We start from the raw sequence: 23,752 nt of genomic DNA, 5'->3' as shown, positions 1-23,752 counted from the left end.
TTATATCACTAAAAAAAACATTTAGCATCTCTCAAAGAAATAAGGTAGAATAAAAAAAGTCATCTTTAAGTCCTATTATTAATTTCACCATGAAAAACCCACACATATTTCTTTGCCATTTTCATTGCATTTAAATTACACAACAGACATCAAAAAATGTATCTTGTATTTTCATTTTGGAGGCTTCGATCTGGCTTTTTATTCACTATACGTGTTCAGAGCTGAAGGATGAAAGACACTGTATATTAGTCTTGATATCTTTAATAAAAGGTCTCATACTACAAACATACTACACTTCAAAGGCAAATGAACAGTCACACTCAAACTGAAATAATTACAAAAGATCACCGGTGTTACAGATTCTTCAGCAGCTGCATGAAATAAAACACATCAGGGTTTTAGTTTAATATCTCCTCTCTTAAAGCCTTCCTTTACATCTCTCCACTGATGTGTTTCGGGGTCTCCTACGCCCCGGTATGCTGCTCTGCGACATCGTCTTTATCTTGTCTCTTCCAAATCTGCAAAGAAAAGCATGAGGTGAAATAAGCTGGTGATGAAGATTCAGGAGGGTTTCTGCAGGTCAAAACGTCTTTATTTGCCTTTCCACAAATTAAAGAACAGAGAGTCTTCAATTCATGAAGTGATGACATTAAATGTTGCATGCACTGCCAATTTTTTTATTTTTTTAATCCTACTTTTTATTTTTGTCATTTTCCAATCTAGAAATCAAAACATCCTGAAATCAACATTTAAAACATCAAACATTTCTTGAAATATTTTTTTTTTTAAAGACACATTTTTTATTTATATTTTATTAGGCAACTTTTTTTAGTGTCATTTAGTTTAATGATGTAGTAAAACATAAACTGACAAAATATATATATATAATAATAATAATAATAATAATAAATATATGTATATATTTTTTTTCAGTGTATGTTTTGTTTTACTACATCATTAAACTAAATATATATAAATTAAAAACTACAACATTGTTTATTTAATTCCTTTTATTCCAATTTATTCTTAATTGGTCTTAAGTTCTAGAGTCTTACATTTACCTTCATTAACTGTAAAACCCTGTGATTTATAAATGAACAATCTTTTGGAAGACAATGTTTACAGCATCATCTTACGTGATGCACTACGATTTAATAAAATTATGTCTACAAGAGTACTTCAATTATAACATTTCAGCAGATGCATGATAATCCACAAGTGCTGAGAATCACAAAAACGTTTGTCTGATGTTTAATATGGAAGCTAATCTTCCAGTCTTCTGAATGACTCTGTATGTAATCATATTGCTGCTGCGTGACCAAAACATCGAAAGCAAACCAAATCGGTGTGAATGAGTTTTCATGTATTATCCACCTTAACTGAGCCTAGCCCATCAACTATTGTTAGTGTATGAGCAGCAAACCTGTATGTAAGCCTCTGAGAGCGTGATCATCTGTGGGAGGATGTCGATCACCTGCAGGTCTTGAAGCTCGTACCACTTCCCTGTGCCCTGTCACACATCACAAAGCACCCGGATCACACACACCATCCCAACAACAGAGCTCTGAACGGATTCAGGCGCCGGCGACACACTCACGTGATGCAGGACATGAATCCTGTAGGATCCTTCAGTGGGCTTCCCGTCGTGGACTACATTGGCCACCAGGTCGTAGGTGGTGACCTTCTCTGTGACCTGCGCCTCTTCCGTCAGGTACTCGCGCAAATCAACGTTCCTGTGTTAACACAACAACAACATTTCAAAATACAGGTCTGAGAGAGCGGACCCCCCGTACCCTGAGCACCGGTCACACACGTGATGGGGAAGTTGACAATAGTCGGGTTCTTCTCCACAAAGAAGTTGTTCTTGGTGAAGCGCTTGATGCAGAAGATGAGGTACGGAGGAAGTTTGGTGAGCTGGAACCTTTTCAGGAAGTTCTCCTTGTACGTCTTGTACTCCTGGGACAAAGGCAAAGGAAATCATTTATAAGATATTGATAATATATATTTTTTTAAACAGCTAAAAATAATATGACATTTTATATGAAAATACTTTAATGAGTATGTTCAATATCAGACATTTTGCCCTTTTGTCTTCACATTCAATATCAGACATTTCAATATCAGACATTTTGCCCTTTTTTTTTTGGGTTGGTCCGATCGATTGTGCAATCGATTTTCGAACTAAAAGTGACAGCCCTAATGTGAAGTGACATTCAGTTCTTCACTTCACTGAATGTCACTTCACATTAGGGCTGTCACTTTTAGTTCGAAAATCGATTGCACAATCGATCGGACCAACCCAAAAAAAGTTTCGAAAATGAAAATCTAAAATCGATTTTAACCAAATATGTACACTATTAATTTTAAATTAAGTAAACAATTAAAAAATATCGATGTAACAAAACTCACAACCAAGCAGAAAAAGAAAATAAAGAATTCCGAAAGTGCAGTCTGCGTTTGCGAAAGCTAGACAGAAAATACCAGCGCTATAAGACCCAGTGACGTCGAAAGCGACCTCTTATGCTGCGTTCACACCAAACGTGAATAGAGCGTCAGGTGCGAATGATTTCAATGTTAGGTCAATGTAGATTTTTTTAGACATGGAAAATTGATTTTACAATCGATTCAATGAACACTTATCTTAAAAATCGAAAATGATTTTTTCACAAAAGTGACAGCCCTACTTCACATAAACAATTGTGTACTTGCAGCACAAAAGCAGTCTGAAATCTCTGAGGTATATGTGTAACAACTTATAGTCAGGTGCGACTTATTTATCAAAATTAATTTGACATGAACCAAGAGAAAACATTACCGTCTACAGCTGCGAGAGGGCGCTCTATGCTGCTCAGTGCTGCTGTAGTCTACACTGAAATCATAGAGCGCCATCTCGTGGCTGGAGACGGTAATGTTTTCTCTTGGTTCTTGGTTCTAAATAAATGTGACTTAGTCCAGTGCGACTTATATGTTTTTTTCCTCATCATGACGTATTTTTGGACTGATGCGACTTATACTCAGGTGCGACTTATAGTCCGAAAAATATGGTAGTAATTTGCATTGCTACGAATTCATTTGCACAATTTTAAACGTGATTTTCTCAATATTTAGATTTTTTTTTTTCACCCTCAGATTCCAGATTTTCAAATAGTTGTATCTCAGTCAAATATTGTCCGATCATCAATGGAAAGATTATTTATTCAGCTTTTAGAAGATGTATAAATCTCAATTTCTGACTGGTTTTGTGCTCCAATGTCACAATTCACAATGTGTTGACTCCTGGAGGAATTCTATTCCAAAGCTGACGCTGTATTTTACTCGCAACAACATAAGTCAGTAAAAATTTAATCATACTAATGGTTCCAAAATATACGTCATACTCCTGCTACAGCTATAGAAGTGGCTGAATGCAAAAAAGGGGAAAATAAACAAATAAACAAACACATTTTGTCATAAAGCCAAACAGCTATTCCAGTTCCATAATATTGTAGTATTGATTAATATTTTGAATTTGCACTTATTTTACATTCAAGTTTAGTTTAAACCTATATTATCATTACGTTATATGTATTTTTCTTGTCTTTCAGTCATATTTCTGCTCATTCCACTGAACAGGTTCAGTTTTTTAGTTAACAATAACACCACAGTGAAATCTAACGTTAGCAGATGCAACACACCATGCTAAGGCTAGTGGATGATGCAGAGTATAAACAACAGCAAACAAATGAGAGTGAAAGTGGATGGGCACCTTCTCGTTGTTTCCGTTGAACTTGGCCAGGATGTTGAAGAGAGGGACCTGGGGAATGATGAGCTGCTCCTTCTCATCTTTGTAGAGGGGTGCGGTGGGCAGATCCAGGGTCAGGTACAGGAAGGTGGACTCGGACATCTCCTCCTGATACTCGTCCTTCAGGAGGAGGGCTTCTTTCTCTTCTGCAGGCTGTGAGACACAGGCACGCAAGCTCACGAGACCCGACAAATCAATCTGACATTGCAAATACTGATCTCTTTCTTTCCTTGGACACGGCCAAGACTAAATGCATGATGGAGGCCCCCAACCCTAATAAAAAGCACTTGAAACAATTCCTAACCTTTTTATTTAAAACAACATTTCATTTTACATTTTGTATATTTTTACTTATATTTATGTTTTAAAAAGATTGGACACATTACTGTTTTAAATGCTTTTGAAAGAAGTCTCTTATGAATGTCAAGCCTGCATTTATTTGATAAAAAATACAGGGAAAAAAAACACACAAAAAACTATTATGAAATAGTATTACAATTTAAAATAATTGTTTTCCATTTTAATTAAACAATTTATTTCTATTTTCTTTTCTTTTCTTTTAATTATTGAAACATAATTTTTGGTAAACAAAGGGGATTTACTGATAAAAATAAAACATGGAAGAAATGTTGTGTGATTAAACCTTAAAAAAAAATGTTTGTTTATTTTTTGGTAGTAGTTGTGGGCATTCTGCTCAACAATAGTAACACATTTCTGGCAATGCTTGTCTTTAAGTTAAACCGGACTTTTATTTTGAAGGGATTCCCGTTAACACCTTTATAGTTCTGTGTATGTGATGATCACCGTGAGCATGACGCATGCTTCAGTGTGTATAATAAACGAAGCTGTTCTTCTGTGCCATTCATTAACACAGACACGCAGAACATGCAGGATTCATATTTAAATAGACTTAATATTTACAGATATTAGTTCACATCTTGATTTGATGCAAGTGCAATGACCAAATTTTGATTAATTCATTCAAAAATTTAGAAATTGTTTAAAAACTGTAAATTCCATTGTTATGACAGAATTGTGTGATTCCGTCCACGTTTTCTGCATCAGAAAAATCATAGGGCCCTAACTATCCCTTTAAATGATGAACGAATTAGGACATTACTGATGTAAGGAACTGTTCCGCAGACACCTACCAAATCTGGATGGGGAAGCTTCTTTGAGAAGATTCGCATGGACCCCTGAAACACCTTGGTGAGGATGGCTATAAAAGAGAAACACATCAGCTGAGTGGATTTCCCCCTGCACCTGAGGAGGAGGAACACTCGCTTCTTATCAAATCTACATCAAAACACAAACTCACATGATTTCTTCTTTGTCCCACCAAGAGCACCATGCAATGCATTCAGAAACCAGGACAGAAAGTCAACAGCGTCCCCTAGAGAGAAAGAGCAGCAGGTTAAATTAGAATAACAGAGGATGCTGTTTGATTGGCGTTTGAACTACACATGCAACAGATACTCAGGAAGAACTATTTGACAGTATTCAGTGCACTAATATATGACTTGGTGTTCTACCTTGTTTAGTGATCTGAAAGGTCTTTTTGCTGCACAACACCACGGCCTGCAACATTTCATGCGGCGACACGTGTGCTTTGAAGTTACGCGGGTTCCAGAGCTTGCGCATGAGCTCCCCGAAGCGCTGCACCAACAGAAACATGATGTCACCCGGCGGCCGGCGGATCCTGCCGTAGTTCTCCTCCTCCAGGAAGTAGTTCCGCAGAGGCGGCACGTTTGACAAAGCCTGAGAGAGAGAGAGAAAGAAAGAACATGTGGTGACATGTTTATTCCTAATTTAAAGATTTATCCACTTGTATTTATGTGATGTATGTTTGTCAGTAATGCTTGAATGCAACAGGTCAGATTTCCAGATGCCATGACTTTTCTGAATGCAGAAATCTTACCCTTTTATTTTATGTATGAGTGAAAAAATGCATCACATTAAGGTTATAAGTTTGTTAAAACTGTGTGATCCAAATTGATGGAAATTTCATAAGCAATTCAAACACAGACAGACACACACACACACACATATATATATATATATAGGCTTAAATACTTTTTTCATTGAACAGAAACAAAGAGCACATAAAAACGGTTAAAAATTAGAATAAATCAAGGAGCATGTAACATTAAAGCTTATTTTAATCCAAAAATATAAATGACTGTCTCCAAAACAAATTTCTAGCATGAGTGTTTTAGAAAATATTAAATAAAAATAAAATTATCACTTTATTTCCCATTGTCCTTTTCACATCTTACATGCTATAGTAACAACAATAAATTATGCATAATTACATGCAACTAACCCTCATCCTAACTATATAGTACACACTAGGGATGCATGATATATCGGTCACCATATCGGTATCAGCAGATAAAGGCTAAATATGATTATCGGTATCGGCCCAATAAGAAAATGTGGCCGATATCTTACAAGCGATAAATAATGCATTATTTCCTTCAGAAACACTTGACTTGAGATGACTTGCTTGCATTATTTATGCATTTTTTATTTAGTTGTAAGACTTTTTATGATTAAATTTGGTAATGGGAGAGTAAAATGTAAACTGTTCAAACTAGGCTGCTTATGTTGAAGCGTTTTTTTTATAATCAGGCTCTAGAAAAGTATATACAAATTTGGATATAGATTTATCGGCCAACATATCGGTTATCAGATTTCAAATAAAAGTAAAATATTGGTTATCGGTATCGGCCAAATTTTTTATATCGGTTCATCCCTAGTATGCACATGTGGCTAATTAATATTACGAACTACTTAAATGTATAATTACACTGTAACAAAGACACCATAAACATTGACCCACAGATGTCTCAGTCAAAAGCTCCTCTGCACATTTAAGCTGTGAGAGAAGCAAGCCTTTTAACACCAAAATAACATTAATAACTGGCTGCTTATCTTACCTGCAAAACCACATTAGCATAGTCATTGGCCTTTATATTATTCAGACCCACAATTCCTGGCAGATATGTCGTGCCATCGTAGGCTCTGTACAGCTTTCCGTGCTTATCCAGACCAGCGATATGCTGTTTGGTGAACGTGGGTTTCAGCACATACTGGAATAAAGAAACCAGAGATGTCACTGCGCTTTAAAGTGTAATAGAGCAGTAATACACTGATGGGAACCCACGTCAGATGTGAACTGCACTCACCGTAATGTCCTCTAATGAGGAGTCGATGATCTCGTAATTGTCCGGCAGGCAGTAAAACTTTAACGTGTGGAGATTGAGGAACACGTGGTGTGCGAACTGAACGCTGTGGATGTACGCGTGAGACTTCTGACCTCGACCTGACAGAGACACAAATAAAACACATTTAGATTTTAGTCAATATAATAACAAACCAATCATAAAAACAAGGTTACCCGTCACACTCACCTTGGAAGTATTTCCCGCAGATCAGACAGGCGTAGACGTTAATATGTGAGAGCGAGATCGAACAAAGCTTCTCGAAGTCGAAATCCAGGACACTCCTGCAGAAGAGAGAAGAGGACGGGTTACAGCAGAAGACACAGTGATGAAGACGCTCACAGTCCTTCGTTTACCTGTTGATTGTGTCCAGATATGGACAGTGGCGGCTCCTTCGGTCTTCAACACCATGAGAGCGACCAACTTTCACACGCACCTCTGAAAACACCACAGAAGATTATCAATTCTATACATCCAATTCTACAGTAATAGCATTCTCCAATCCATACATGATCAGCTCTAATTACTGTTTACAGTAGATTCACAACTTATTACAACACATTCAAAAAGTTTTATTCATCATTTCTTCTTTATGAATGTGTAAAGTCCCTTTCCTGATACTATAACACGGTTTTAATGTATTTTCTATTTGCAGAGGTAATGCCTCTATAAAAAAAAAAAAGCATAATCTCCGTTCTTGGATACTAAGAAGCGAGATTTCAGACGTGTTTTGGACAGAACTACAAAATGTTGCTGTTTTTCAGAAAACTAGTCCCCTTAAACTCACAATACTATGCATAAATATATTAAACAGATATACCATAATATCTTTCCGAGCAATTATCGTTACTCACGATCTCCTTCAGATCACTATCGTGTTTAAAACTCATTTCTAAGCTGCTTTAGATCAAAGTATCTGCTAGATAACAATAATAACAGTAACGTTAATGTGTTTTAGCGACTGCGTTGAAAACATGGGCCTGCAGATTTAACGTTACTGCTAAACTATCACTATAAGCGCTCCAAACATACCTTCCTCTTCGTCTTCATCAATGTCTCTCTCCCGTTTCACGCCTGCGATCATTTTACGTCTAAAAACAAGTTGATTTCAAGCGAATTCACTGCTGAATGAACACTTCGCACCAGGCTACAAACGTCGCCGAATGCGAGTAACACAAAACTCCCGCCTCCACTTCCGCTCTAAAATTAGATGGCCACGAGCACAGTAACCCGGGGTTGAAGCAAACGCTATCACTGGATTTGTCGTGTAACGTAATTTCTAGACCACTGACTACCTATCGTATGATGTATTTCACTTTTTAATACAGATATACGCACTACTGGGCTGTAGGAAGGACAGTATAGAAGTGCAGTCGTTTGTGGAAACAACTCCGACAACTCAGAGTTCGCGTTTTATTGTCCAGCGTGTTTTGTTCAGCGCTCGCATGAGTGCTCGGAGAGATGTTGTGCAGGAGTGTGTAATATTGTGCCGAAATTAGTTTATTGTGAGGATCGCGCAGAGCCACATAACAGGAGCCGCGGAGGTCATGTGTGACACAGAGGGAGAGAGAGTTAAACACAAGCCCGGCGGGCGTCTGGACATGAGCCACGGGTTCCTGCGGCACATCAGGAGGAATCAGATCGCCAGGTCTCTGTCTGTCTCCAGCTGACTGTTGTGTGTTCTGAGGCCGCTCTGATCTAACTATACATATGTAACTTCAGTGTAATATATTTTTGTTCGGTAATATTATTTTTATTTCGTATTTAAAATTAATTTTTTATGGTACTGGTCAATATTTTCTCAATATTTGTGATATTTATTTTCCATAATTTATTTTCCATAATTGAAATATATATATATATATATATATATATATATATATATATATATATATATATATATATAATATTTTATATTACTTTTCAATTATGGCAGTATATTATGTTAAAATAAAATACAATGAGACATTGCCATTTTTAGTGCCATCTGTTCGGAAGAAAAAATAAAAACAACTGAAATTTCATGTTTTAACCACTAGATTCCTAGAGCTCTATGTAAAAAGGCTTATACATTTTATAGTTGTTTTTAGACATAAATACCTTTTTTTATTATTAAGATTTGGACATATCGTTTAGACATTCTCAAAGACAACTTTTTGTAAATGTTTTTTGTTTAAATTTTCAGTTTTTACATTTATTTTCTACAGTCAAACCTGGACACAGAAAGGCATTTTGCAACACAGCATCAAAGTAAAAAAATGTAACAGAAATGAACATGAATGCTTTATCAGAGGTTAATTATTTGAGTCTTCTGGCTCAATTTTGCTATATTGTTACAGCCACACCAGTTGAACTGTGTGTCTCTTGATGTTTTAAAGTGTCACCCCTTTAATTATTAGTTTTTTTTTATTTCCAATGGTGCAAACAACACAAAAAAAATTATATATATATATATATAAAAAAAAAATTTGGTCACATTAAAGTCATTGAGTTTCTTACCATTCCGTTGAGAAAAAAAACATGCTGTTCTAAAGTGACCGAACAACGCTAGAGGGTTAAATTATTGGAAATGTTTATAGAACCTTTAAACAAAGCATACAAGACAGTCTCAGAAAAACATGTTTCCATATGTGTGTTTTGTTCAGTTCAAAATCAGTAAAGCTGAAGGTGGGCTTTTTTACAAGTATACGAAAAGACGTTTCACTTGCTAAGAAAATGTAAACTAAGGCATGTAGTAGATTGTGTCCAATAGGTTATGTGATGCATTAACATTTGTTCTTCTGCAGGGATGATTATGACAGAGAAGTAAAGCAGGCTAAGGAGAAACAGAGGCGCAGACACGGCAGCAGCAGCACCCCTCAGCGTCCTCGCAGACCCAACCGACAGGTGTATCACCCTCGCCTCCAGAGTAAGATACACCAGCGTGCAACTCACTATTATATTATTATTACTATTTATATTATCCACCAGCTCAGGCTGCACTGATATGACAAGAAATCATCCAGATTAACTAATGCATCTAAATAATAACTAGCTGATTGAGGATTAAAAGTTATAAGTGAGGCTGATAAAGTGGTCTTTGAATCATCAACACTGAGCGAGTACTTCTGAGATGTTGAGATATGTTGGAGCTTGAGGTATGGACCTCTGGTTGATTTCAGATGGATCTGTATCTGGAGCTGGTGCGAGTGCGGAGGCAGAGGACTGGAATGAGAGCAGCTCTGGCACAGAGCAGGAGAACACCTGCACAGAGCTGTTCTGGCTCGACTATCAAGCTGACAACGGCCACATAACTTCTCTCATTGTCCATAAGGTTTGTGTCGAGGTGCACTGAGGTTCTTATGAAAGCCCGTTTCCTCCTGTAATTGCAACTTATGTAACTATATATATATATATATATATATATATATATATATATATATATATATATATATAGCAATGTTAAGTTTATCTCATAATTTGGAGTTCCAATTCTGAGATAGGAACAAATTCTGAATTTTGTGATATAAACTCAGAATTCTGAATCTCTTCTTGAAAATCTGGCTTTTTCTCTCTGAATTCAGAATTTTCTTTCTTGCAGTTCTGTTTTTTTGCAGGAAAAGAAAGAAGGTCATTGAGACTTTTATCTCACAATTCTGAATTGATATCTTTATATATCACAATCCCCAGTTCATATCTCACAGTTCTTACTTAATTTTTTGCAATTCTGCATTTATGTCTCACAATTACACGTTTGTGTCTTTCGGTTCTGAAAAAAAGTCTGAAGTGTGAAATAAGCTGCAATAACCTTTTTTCTTTCTCGTTGTTTATCCAGTATGATATTATTCAGAGGCTACAAAGATTTTTCAAGCTAAATTGAGTAGCTTAATCATAAATCATCATGTGTTTTTGATTTTCAACGTTTGATGTTACAGCCGGAGGCAAAGTTATGGTCAAAAAAAAAAGTAAAAGGATTACTTAAGTTTATATATTTTGATTAATCAATTACAAAAAGATAAATAAAATGCATTCACACATTTTTTTTTCATGCAGTTTTAAAAGCATGAAGATAAATACTAACATTGTGATTTTCATGATTGAAAACAGTGTGTATTGTGAAAAGCACTTGACTTAAAGTTAGTTGTATGTGTTGAAGCAAAAAGCAACAATGAAATATTTTTTTTCCGAGCAGGAGGACAAGCCAGAAGTTATTGTGCAGCGTGTGGCAGAAAAGAACGCTCTGGACTCGGCCATGAGGGCGGCGCTGTTGGCACGCGTGGGACAGGAAATCAACAAGCGCTGAGAGAAAGAGAGAGGAGCTTTGATAAAAGTGGAGGAGAAGGCACTGAGACACCGCTGAGCTGCACTTCTGTAAGACGGCACAAAGCATTCACAGATGTCTCGGAGATGCCATGAATCCTAACATGTGAAGGTGTAGCCTTCTCCAAACAGAGTGGACTCCAACCTCAAGAGAAATGACACTGTTAAGCAGGAATCTGATCTTCTTTGATCTAACAGTTTGTGTTACAGAAAACAGGATCTGAATTGTTCTTTCAGCTGGAAACTGAAATCCTTGTGACTTCACACTTAGGAAAGACGCTGAACAGATGTTGAGAGCTCGCAGGTGACTGATAGACTTCCAGAAAAGAGTGTTTTTATATATGGTTTAGGCTAAATCCCCACAGAAGTTAAAGCAAACTTCGAATGCGTCCGGTCTGTTTTAGTCTAAGCAAAGGTTTGAAGGAATCGCTCCTGTGATGTAGATCCTGGTGGAAACAGCTGAGGAAGTTCAAACTGAGTTTAAAGAGTGCTGACGAGGTCCTCGTGGCTCTGATGTTGATTTCCTTGCAGTTGGATATCTGTCTTGTCCTTTTATGTCCGTAAATATTCATGTCGATGTACTGATATAAATATCCCCTTTTCCTCTGTTGGTGCTCATGATGTTGTGGAAACATAAAAGCCGATATGTCTTTTTTTTTCACCTCTTCATTGTACAGGTAGTTGTTTTATTATTGAAAATCATGTTCTTGTTCAGATTGCAGGATGAATGCAGACAGATGATAGCAGTGTGCACTGTTTACATCATGTAAACAGTGAAAAGATACATTTTTCTTCAGCTGCCTCTGAGTTTCATTCATTGATGTCACCACAGGAAAGGAGTTCACATTAAACTAAAGGCACAATAGGCAAATAATCATGTTTGGTTATGTTGTTATGTTATGTTAAACAGCTTTGTTAAACACACCTCTCAATAAAAGGTATATTGCAAACCCATCAATTCCATAAATAGTTTTTTTAACTAATATAACATTGTGTCTTTTGTGAAAACTGTACTTCATAGGGGTCTTAAGAATTCACCTTTACTATATATTATATAATTTGGCGGTCTCAGTTTAAATGCTTCAGTTTGTTTTGATATATTGTTATATATGTTATTATGTTAGGCCTATATTATAAACCTAATTAATAATTTACCTTGTTTTTTTAATGGATTCTCTTATTCTCATCAGGGATGTATTTATTTGATCAAAAAAAAAACATTAATATTGTGAAACATTATTGTAATTTCTAATATTGGTTTCAGAATGAGCTTTATTGCCAGGTATATTTACACATACGAGGAACTTGTTTTCGTGACAGAAGCTCCGCAGTACAACAGAAGGACAGCGACAGAACATAAAACACATAATAAAAGAATAAAAAATACAAATAAGTAGATAGTGAATGACAATATACAAATTGACAATTGTAGGCAGGTATATTACAAAAAGCAGTTATGTATGTATGTACTTATTAGATAAATAAGTGAATGTGTACATAAATATAAAGTGTAGTGTGTTCCACGGTTATTATCAGCTGTTCATAAGTAATCAATTGTTCATTAGATATCAATTGTGCATAAGATGGATTGCCTGAGGGAAGAAACTGGTCCTGTGTCTGGTAGTTCTGGTGTTCAGGGCTCTGTAGCGTCGACCAGATGGCAACAGTTCAAGGTGAGAGTGTGCTGGACGTGAGGGGTCCAGAGTGATTTTGCCAGCCCTTTTGCTCACTCTGGATAAGTACAGGGTTGTACCGATGATTCTCTCAGCAGTCCGGACCACCCTCTGGGCTTGTGTTTAACTCTCTCTCCCTCTGTGTCGCACATGACCTCCGCGGTGACAGAATGGAGAAAAAAACCTTGGGAGAAACCAGGCTCAGTTGGGGGGTCAGTTCTCCTCTGACCAGACGAAACCAGTAGTTCAATTCCAGGCTGCAGCAAAGTCAGATTGTGCAGAAGAATCATCTGTTTCCTGTGGTCTTGTCCTGGTGGTCCTCTGAGACAAGGTCTTTACAGGGGATCTGTATCTGGGGCTCTAGTTGTCCTGGTCTCTGCTGTCTTTCAGGGATGTAGAGGTCCTTTCTAGGTGCTGATCCACCATCTGGTCTGGATACGTACTGGATCCGGGCGACTGCAGTGACCCTCTGATCTGGACACAGACTGGATCTGGTGGCCACGGTGACCTCGGAACAAGAGAGAAACAAACAAATATTAGCGTAGATGCCAATCTTCTAATGAGGTAGCAATATGGGCTAATATGGTCATACTTCCTGGTTCTAGTAAGAACTCTTGCTGCTGCATTTTGGACTAGCTGTAGTTTGTTTACTAAGCGTGCAGAACAACCACCCAATAAAGCATTACAATAATCTAACCTTGAAGGGGGGGTGAAATGCTATTTCATGCATACTGAGTTTTTTACACTGTTAAAGAGTTGGATTCCCATGCTAAACATGGAAAAAGTTTCAAAAATTAAGTTGTACGTTTAAAGGAGTATTTTTGTTCCAAAAAAACCTCTTCCGGTTTGTCACAAGTTTCGGAAATTTTTTTCAAGGTATGGCTCTGTGTGACGTTAGATGGAGCGGAATTTCCTTATATGGGTCCTGAGTGCGCGCGCTCCCGTATAGCACAGCACTGAGAGGCTGAGCACAGCCTGATCAGAGCGAGAGCCTCGCAAAAAGTCACAAAAGAAGTGTGTTTTTGGTTGCCAGGGCAAGACAACCCTGCACAGATTACCAAAAGAGAAACAGCATTAAGGGACCAGTGGATGGAGTTTATTTTTACAGAGCATCAACGGAGTTGTGCAAGTGATTGTGTTTGTTCCCTGCATTTCGGATTGCACATTGTTTATTTCTTAAGGATAATGCAGTCCCAATGGAAAAGTGTCACGATTGTGTGTTGGAACCGCATGCGGTGAGTAAAACTGCTTCAAATATCTCTGTGTTGTTAACTTAGCTCTCAGCGCATAAGCACATCAAGTAAACAACATGCGATGTTGTCATCAAACTGCACTTTCCACATGTACAGTTTAAAAAAAAAAAAAAAAAAAAAAGACGCCATAAAGTGGAACTTAGTCAATTTCCAAAACCGCTAAGCAAATATATACCATTTCAGTACATACCACATAGCATACCGCCTTTGCTGATGCTGCTCTTGTTAAATTTCAGCCTCTGGATCTGTGTCACAGCTTCCACATGCTCTCAACTGCAAAAGCCTACTGGCGCTCGTGATTCTTTAGCTCCGCCCACACGTCACACCTCTAGGCGCTCGTGTTTTTCCGGGAAAAATCGGTACAGACTATCTTTCTCTTATAAATATAATAAAAATAAAGACTTTTTGGAGTTATGAAGGATGCAGTACTACTCTATAGGTACTCAAGATTAACAGGATATTCATGTGTTGTGATTCGACACCAGCTTAGCACACGCTGCCCTCCTGGAAACGCGTAGTAGTTTTGAGAAGCAAGTGGGCAGGATTTGTTTTGAAAACCTGGCAATCCTGATCTGAACCATAGACAGTAAAAGAACGCACGTGCTGGAGATGTACTTATAATCACAGAACACCTTTACTGACAAGATGCTCATGAAAATCGCATTCGTTTTTTTGCACAGCCCTAACATCTAGTTAACAAAGCTAAACAGCGTTGCCCTTTGTGTAATAAGTTACAGAAACTGTTAAACGCACCAACTTAAATAATAAAATGCACTTACTGGTTGTGGTCCATAAACAACGCCTTCTCCAGACAAAGAGGGAACTGCTCCATCTTTCAAGAATAATCTTTGTGCGAATCCGGCATTAAACTGATTGAGATTGAGGAAGCTCGCTGTCCTCAGCAAAATCTGCTGCAAATAGTTTTATATGTGGATTATAATTTTCGGGAACCAAGTTAAACATTGTAACCATTAATCTCTAAGTACAGCGTGCCTGGGAAGCCCAAACAAAGATGATTGGACTCCGAGATGAAAATAACTTAATAATTTCGACGACATGGCAACAAGCAAAAACGCAGCTCTTCCTCTTCTACGTCAAAGCGCAAGGCCACGCCCCCTTTTTTGTGAATTCATGTGGGCGGAGGTTAGTCAAAAAACTGTTTTAGTGACGTCATTACTACAGGAACTAGAGGGATGTAGTCCAAACGGGTCTTTTTTTGTAGGCGAATTCTGTTAAATAAAATATCTCACTTGGCATTGAACTTTTAGCTTTAGAATTTTACAGATATTATTTATACTCTAACAACAACATTACACGCTAACTAAAGTTTAAAACATGGGATCACAAAGAACGGTACCTTTAACATTTCTGCATTTGACATTGAGAGCATAGGCCGTAATTTAGATATAATTTTGAGATGGAAAAATGCAGTTTTACAAATGCTAGAAACGTGTCTTTCTAAGGAAAGATCGCGATCAAATAGCACATCTAGGTTCCTAACTGATGACGAAGAATTGACAGAGCAACCATCAAGTCTTAGACAGTGTTCTAGGTTATTACATGCAGAGTTTTTAGGTCCTATAATTAACACCTCTGTTTTTTTCAGAATTTAGCAGTAAGAAATTACTCGTCGTCCAGTAATTTCGCGAAGAAATATAGAGCTGAGTATAATCAGCATAACAGTGAAAGCTACTATGATACGGTTTAAATCCTGACTGGAATTCCTCACATTTACCATTTTTCTCTAAGAAGGAATATAACTGTGAGGATACCACCTTTTCTAGTATCTTGGACAGAAAAGGGAGATTCAAGATTGTTCTATAATTAACTAGTTCTTTGGGGTCAAGTTGTGGTTTTTTATGAGAGGCTTAATAACAGCCAGTTTGAAGGTTTTGGGGACATATCCTAATGACAATGAGGAATTAATAATAGTCAGAAGAGGATCTATGACTTCTGGAAGCACCTCTTTTAAGAGCTTAGATGGTATAGGGTCTAACATACATGTTGTTGGTTAAGATGATTTAACAAGTTTATACAATTCTTCCTCTCCTATAGTAGAGAATGAGTGGAACTGTTCCTCAGGGGATCTATAGTGCACTGTCTGATGTGATACTGTAGCTGACGGCTGAATGGTTACAATTTTATCTCTAATATTATCGATTTTAGAAGTAAAGTAGTTCATAAAGTCATTACTGCTGTGGTGTTGGGAAATGTCAACACTTGTTGAGGCTTAATTTTTCGTTAATTTAGCCACTGCATTGAATAAATACCTGGGGTTATGTTTGTTTTCTTCTAAAAGAGAAGAAAAGTAATCAGATCTAGCAGTTTTTGATGCTTTTCTGTAGGATAGGTTACTTTCCCACCAAGCAATACGAAATACCTCTAGTTTTGTTTTCCTCCAGCTGTGCTCCATTTTCGGGCTGCTCTCTTTAGGGTGCGAGTATGCTCATTATACCACGGTGTCAGACTGGTTTCCTTAACCTTCCTTAAGCGTGAATGAGCAACTTTATTTAAAATGCTTGAAAAGAGAGAGTCCATAGTTTCTGTTACATCATCAAGTTGTTCTGAGCTTTTGGATATGCTAAGGAATTTGGATACATCAGGAAGATAACTTAAAAAGCAGTCTTTGGTGGGTGAAGTGATGGTTCTTCCATACTTGTAACAAGAAGTAGAATTAAAAATTTTGGCTATATGAACTTTGCACAAAACGAAATAATGATCTGAGATATCATCACTTGGCTGAATAATTTCAACACTATCAACATCAATTCCATGTGACAGTATTAAATCTAGAGTATGATTTCGACAATGAGTAGGTCCTGAAACGTGTTGTCTAACCCCAATAGAGTTGCACATGTGTGCTACTCTATTGGCTAACACCACCCTTGTAAATCTTATCGATATTTCACTTGGATTGAGCTCAGTCTGAGGTTCCTGCATGAAGACTTTTCAGTTCACTTAAACCATTAATCAGTTACTAACAAATTATTTTTGTTGCATGTAACATAGCATGTTCTGGCTTCTCTTTTGTCCCATGGCTTGATGGCCGGTATGTGAATCCTCCCAATGGTACTGTAGGCCTCACAGGTTGTGTGATTGTTTATGATCTAACCTTTAATGTGGTTAACATTTATTTTTAGTAAAAGATAAAATATATTATTTCATATCAGTCAGCACATATCAGTACTGTACAAGCCACTGAAATGCAAGATATAAATATAAGCAAGTGATACACACTCAGGGTGTTCCTTTGGCAAAAGAGGCATGTTTAGTAATTAATATTTAAATTTGGAAAATAAACACTCTAGACGTAAGATGAACACCCATATGTTTCATGGTGTCTCACTGGTACAGTGTAACTGTAAACTGGGTTAGTGAAGAGCAAAATATGAATATGATTCTGCATGCGCGCAATTATAATTTGTTGCATTTATGTAGTGCTTTTCTAGACACTCAAAGCACTTTACAATGTGTGTGTGTGGGGGGGGGGGGGGGCACTATAGGAAAAAGTACTAATATCTAATAATAATTACTAGTATTCATTACACAGCTCTACCAAAGTCTCTTTAAGACAGTCATGTCACTCGGCGGTCATCTTTGAAACACCTCTCGGCATCTAATGCAGTTCCTATATCTTTGAATGGGGAAACATCAAATTCTCCAAAACTGTCCACTAAGTTTAGGATTACATTTCAAATCTGAAATCACCAAAGAAATCTGACAACAACAAATGTTGTTACTTTTGCTCCAATAGCTTTATAAAAAGATTTATTAGAAGAGATCAGCCAGTGTGCACGCACAGTCCTAAGAACATGTCTCAAAAAAACACTGGAAGACTTCAGCATTTATTTCAACATATATGGCAAAAACAAATCTTTTTAGCCGTGTAATAAGTATGGTTATCTCTGTAAGTAAGATGTTATTTCTGCTTTGCGTCATGAACACCCTGTCGGGGTTTATTCTGAGATAACTGACTGGATGTGCATTATCCTTTATGTATTTAATAGGTAAAGATGCATTAAATGTTTTTAAGTGGGATTGTCATATCAAACAAGGATCATATAGTAAACATAACGCATCTTATATCAGTAAATATGAATTATAACTCACAAATTCCCAGACCTGCCAGTTCATTTATGGTCATATTAAAGTTGTAAAGTAAATACTGTTTTATTGCATATAATTCAAACCTAAACCTAATATACAAACGGGTAAACGGATACAAATGGATAAAAATAAATAAAAACTGTTGAAAGCAAAAGAAATTGAAAGAGAGCGAGAGGGATGCATGTAAACGAGGCTAGTTTCTCTGTACAACACCAGCCAAAATTGCTATCCCTCTGTTTTTAGAAAAGAATAGAATGTGAAAGAACACAGACAAATAAGTGTCTAATAATGCATTAGTATTGGCCAAAATAAATGGCACGGCAGGAACCACAGAGCACTGGAGAAGAGAAGTTACTGGACATACTGCATAAGAGATGACCTGCAGATTACAGAGTCCAACACGTGTGCAAAGAGGACTGCACGATTCATTAATACACAAGGTGTAGAAGTACTAAAACAGTTTGGAATGCTTATGATACAGTGGTGAAGGGCTTGATAATGCTGCATGACGTCAAATTTAACCAGTTTACAATTCCTACGATGGCAATTTGTGCGTCATTTAGTGTAGTACACTTCCTTCACCATAATGCTGATGAATCATAATCACATGTAAAACTCAAAAAAGACTAAGAAGTTAAATGGGTGAAGCGATATAGTGGAGAAATGGGACCAGCAAGACTTGTACAAGAATACCCAGACTTCTCCTCGTAAGCCATGTGGGCTTCTCTGTAGAAGGGTCTAGAGAGGAACAACCTTGACAAAAGGTTTAATAGTCCAGCTTTTTGGGCACTTCCCAAGGGAAAGATTCACGGCCGAAGTGGCCGTAAGCAGCGGTCTTCTGATAAATGGGCTTCTTCAGCTCCAGCTCCCTAGAACACATCGGCCGTGGATTATTGACTCGTTAAAATAGAAGAGCATGTATTTAAAAGAATATCAAAATAAATATTTGGTATTAACATACGCACACAGTTTTAATTACTTTATGTGATCATCATGCAGAGGAAACTATGACAATAATTAATTAGTTTTACATTTACTTTTCAGTTTCGGAATGTTTAATACTTGAGGGAAGTAGTGTAGTTCACTATATATTTGAAGAATTAATTTGCAAAAAATTGTCATTGTTTATTTAAATTAATCTCAAACTACAGTTATTTTAATTAAGTTAAATAAACTCTTTGTTTGTTTTCATGCCTGTATTTCATTTCTTGCTTTGTATTTTATTTAAATCTCTTTTTGTACTGTACTGAATCTTGAATAATTATTTGGCAAAGGTTGCTAGATCTATTATCGTGTGTCTGATGGAATCAGGGGATGCAAAGACAGAAGCAGAAGAAAATCTGTGTCAAACTGAAAAACGAAGCAATATGAAAGGCTTCGATCACAGGGTAATGTGTTAAGAGATCAGCTGCTACCTCACAATGACTCCTGGACGAAGATCAAAGTTTTTCTTGACGATTTTAAGCAGCTCCTTATCGCTCTTCTGAGATGTGCCATAGTGGAAGATAGAAATGGAAAGAGGATGGGCCACTCCGATGGCATAAGAAACCTGGAGAAGACGATACATGTATGTACTTCAAATTCAAAGAATTATACTTTCTCAGCAGAATTCAAAATATGTGGCCAGCTTACCTGCACCAGAACTCTCCTGCAGAGTCTAGCCTTCACCAGAGATTTGGCCACCCAGCGGGCAGCGTTCACCACAGAACGGTCCACTTTAGTGTTGTCCTTTCCAGAGAAAGCTCCTCCACCATGGGCTCCCTAGCCTCCATAGGTATTGACAATAATCTTACGACCGGTCAGGCCGGCATAACCCTAAAGCCCCTTTCACACTGCCATTCCGGCAAATACAGGGGTAAAGTGTTCCTGCAATTGGTCCCTGGTCGCTAGATTTGGTACTTTCACACTGCCAGTGATGACCCGGGATATGTGCGTGCTTTCACACACAACCCTTGAAGATCCCGTAACGACACGTGACATCAGCGCGTGACGTGTAATGTACGAGTCGAAAACGCTAGGCACGTTATACTTTCACTGAAGCAAGCAAACGGTCTCGGCGTCAGCGCGGAAAGTGAGGAACTAACTGATCTCTGCTTCATTACAGTTTGCACATGTGTTTTCGTCGCGAATGTTGATCTTCATTCAAAACAGCCGATAAAAGAGTCGCGCGATAACGCGCGTCATCACTTCGACACGGAATTAGATCTGGCTTTTGTTCACACAGCGCTCATCCCGGGTCGAACCCCGCAATGTTACTAGGTCCCCGACCCGGTTTCAATTCGGTAATCAATTCCGGGACGTGGTTGCTTTCACACAGAAGGCGACCCGGCAATGTTCCGGAAATATTGCGGGTCCGACGTGCAGTGTGAAAGGGGCTTAAGAGAATGGAGAATCATACGTGCTGAAAATCTGAGAAGTCTGTTTGGAGTCAGATTGAGCCCTCATTGGCTTCCATGCAATCTGCCAAACACTGAAGATCCAGGTCATGTACTGTAGCTCGTCAGATACTAAAAACTAATTTATTTCTACTGTATTTTTTGATTGTGTTTGGAGTCAATTTGACCCAAATTTTAAATTTTTTGTAATTAACTGCATAGACACAAAATAAGAACAATTTGGATGCTTTTTTTCACTGTAAAACATGATTTAGCAAATTTGTAGGGCTGGGATAAACGATTATTTTTTGAACGATTAATCTAGCAATTATTTTTCCGATGTATTAAGCTAATACAGAGAGTGCTTTTCCCAAAAAAATAAAAAATGAACAGTGGGAGCCAGCAGCCTGTCATGGAGAAAAAAAAAATCTCTGAATGCTCCACATGAAACTTTGGCATTCCGCCCTTTTTCTATCGTGTCTAATGATTTTGGTTAATATGCACGAGAGAGAGAGAGAGAGAAAGAGAGAGAGAGAGAGAGAGAGAAAGAAGCGCTCGTGTACTTTGAAGACTGTGAGTGTGCGAGCGCACGTGAAACTTTGGCGTTTCGCCCTTTTTCTATCGTGTTTAATGATTTTGATTAATATGCACAAGGGAGAGAGAGAGCAAGAAGCGCTCGTGTTGTTTGAAGACTGTGAGTGCGCGTGCAGCCGGGGCTCTCTCTCGTACTCGCCCTGTCATTCTATTCTACATCACTCACCGATCAAATAAGGCTTTGACCAGGCGGCAAGGAACTCGACCGGAAGTTGAAGTCGGGTGGGGGCTGCCATCTTTTAGCAGAACTTCACTTGCGTTAGCATTCCCATTGACTCCCATTCATTTTGGCGTCACTTTGACAGCGAATAACTTTACATCTGAGGCGTTTAAAGACTCCGTTTGTCCATTATTTATTTCTAAAGATACACGACAATGTATAAAGGGCTCCATTACCTTCTATGTTACATTATGGCCCCGTATAAACAGTTTTTGTAAAAAATAGGCTAACGATTGTGTCATAACCACTTGACTCTCTGTCGCATTACCGTACAGACAGGAGGAAAAGCTCGCAGGGAATTAACTTAATATGGCGTACTGGCGTTACATTTTAAAATACTATACAAAATAATTAATCAGAATACTTACTCCTGCTCAGTCACGACAAGGAACTCCCCGCTCAAGCTCGCCGTCTCTGCAAGATTAACGATGGCAGTTTGCACGCACAGCTACTAGAAGATTTACATCTGTCAGACAGTTCGACGTCGTCAAGCTTCGTTTGAGTCTGCGCGTCAGAAACGGAAGTGCTAAAAACGATTAAAAAAAGGGCTTCACTTGTCTCAATTGAGTTCCAATGGGGTCGCTGTGTGCATTTCTTTTACTGTCTATGGCTTTGACAGCCGCCAAAAAAAAAAAAAAAGATCATGCAGAAAAAAACCCTGGATTGGTTATATTACGTTGGACAGAATGTTGATCCGGCCATCGCGTATATTCAGCGCACATAAGGTAAACATTTTGCAAATGTTTTTTAGAGAAATAAAAACAGAATAGACGAATAGATGCGCATATTTTGTGTCGACGTATTTTTCCCACCCCTACAAATTTGTCATTAAAACAAAGATTATTGGAGAAAGAGTTACATGAAAATACTATTTCTAGGACTCTTTCTACTGTCTTTGTAAATGTTTAATTCTGTGCGTTACTTGCGTTTTATTTTTAATGAAATTTCTTAGCAATTTCTGAGTGAAAGTTGCTTCGAAGCAAAACATTTTTCAGTGTACACAGAGGTACAAATTGCTGAATTTAAGCATAAATAATATCTAACATTTTGTGCCTAGTTTAAGTAGTATTTATTGTTATTTTTACTTAACATAAATGTCAGAGGTGTCCCAAGAGCGAACCCTAGTGTCAACAACATCTCCACTCCCTACTTTGAACCCAAACACAATTGATGTAACTAACATTTGTTAAGATTTGCCAAAACACATCTACAGGTCCTTTTCAAAAAATTAGCATATTGTGATAAAAGTTCATTATTTTCCTTAATGTAATGATAAAAAAATAAACTTTCATATATTTTAGATTTATTGCACACCACCTGAAATATTTCAGGTCTTTTATTGTTTTAATACTGATGATTTTGGCATACAGCTCATGAAAACCCAAAATTCCCATCTCAAAAAATTAGCATATCATGAAAAGGTTCTCTAAACGAGCTATTAACCTAATCATCTGAATCAACTAATTAACTCTAAACACCTGCAAAAGATTCCTGAGGCTTTTACAAACTCCCAGCCTGGTTCATTACTCAAAACCGCAATCATGGGTAAGACTGACCTGACTGCTGTCCAGAAGGCCATCATTGACACCCTCAAGCGAGAGGGTAAGACACAGAAAGAAATTTCTGAACGAATAGGCTGTTCCCAGAGTGCTGTATCAAGGCACCTCAGTGGGAAGTCTGTGGGAAGGAAAAAGTGTGGCAAAAAACGCTGCACAACGAGAAGAGGTGACCGGACCCTGAGGAAGATTGTGGAGAAGGACCGATTCCAGACCTTGGGGGACCTGCAGAAGCAGTGGACTGAGTCTGGAGTAGAAACATCCAGAGCCACCGTGCACAGGCGTGTGCAGGACATGGGCTACAGAGAAGCAGCACTGGACTGTTGCTCAGTGGTCCAAAGTACTTTTTTCGGATGAAAGCAAATTTTGCATGTCATTCGGAAATCAAGGTGCCAGAGTCTGGAGGAAGACTGGGGAGAAGGAAATGCCAAAATGCTTGAAGTCCAGTGTCAAGTACCCACAGTCAGTGATGGTCTGGGGTGCCATGTCAGCTGCTGGTGTTGGTCCACTGTGTTTTATCAAGGGCAGGGTCAATGCAGCTAGCTATCAGGAGATTTTGGAGCACTTCATGCTTCCATCTGCTGAAAAGCTTTATGGAGATGAAGATTTAGTTTTTCAGCACGACCTGGCACCTGCTCAAGAAGATCATGTGACACTGAAGACTGGAGGA

At 37.9% G+C, this 23,752-nt stretch overlaps 2 protein-coding genes across 2 annotated transcripts; one reads left to right on the top strand and one right to left on the bottom strand.

Moving 5' to 3' along the window:
- Nucleotides 1-245: 245 nt before the first annotated feature.
- Nucleotides 246-8,214, bottom strand: LOC127990524 (U4/U6.U5 tri-snRNP-associated protein 2). The gene is made up of 13 exons (XM_052591503.1): nucleotides 8,038-8,214; nucleotides 7,362-7,443; nucleotides 7,195-7,289; nucleotides 6,970-7,106; nucleotides 6,721-6,873; nucleotides 5,314-5,539; nucleotides 5,100-5,174; nucleotides 4,933-5,000; nucleotides 3,746-3,934; nucleotides 1,814-1,956; nucleotides 1,598-1,733; nucleotides 1,424-1,510; nucleotides 246-518 (listed from the first exon to the last, which is right to left on the bottom strand). Exons 1-13 carry the CDS (start codon nucleotides 8,087-8,089, stop codon nucleotides 465-467), a joined length of 1,497 nt encoding a protein of 498 aa, XP_052447463.1. The 5' UTR covers nucleotides 8,090-8,214; the 3' UTR covers nucleotides 246-464.
- Nucleotides 8,215-8,238: 24 nt separating this feature from the next.
- Nucleotides 8,239-12,258, top strand: LOC127990557 (UPF0561 protein C2orf68 homolog). The gene is made up of 4 exons (XM_052591505.1): nucleotides 8,239-8,653; nucleotides 9,792-9,913; nucleotides 10,167-10,318; nucleotides 11,177-12,258. Exons 1-4 carry the CDS (start codon nucleotides 8,553-8,555, stop codon nucleotides 11,285-11,287), a joined length of 486 nt encoding a protein of 161 aa, XP_052447465.1. The 5' UTR covers nucleotides 8,239-8,552; the 3' UTR covers nucleotides 11,288-12,258.
- Nucleotides 12,259-23,752: the final 11,494 nt, after the last annotated feature.

The sequence above is a fragment of the Carassius gibelio genome, chromosome A5 (assembly GCF_023724105.1).
Source record: "Carassius gibelio isolate Cgi1373 ecotype wild population from Czech Republic chromosome A5, carGib1.2-hapl.c, whole genome shotgun sequence".
NCBI classification, from domain to species: Eukaryota; Metazoa; Chordata; class Actinopteri; order Cypriniformes; family Cyprinidae; genus Carassius; species Carassius gibelio.
The sequence above is the reverse complement of the archived record's forward strand: the minus strand, read 5'-3'. Positions and strand labels throughout refer to the sequence as shown.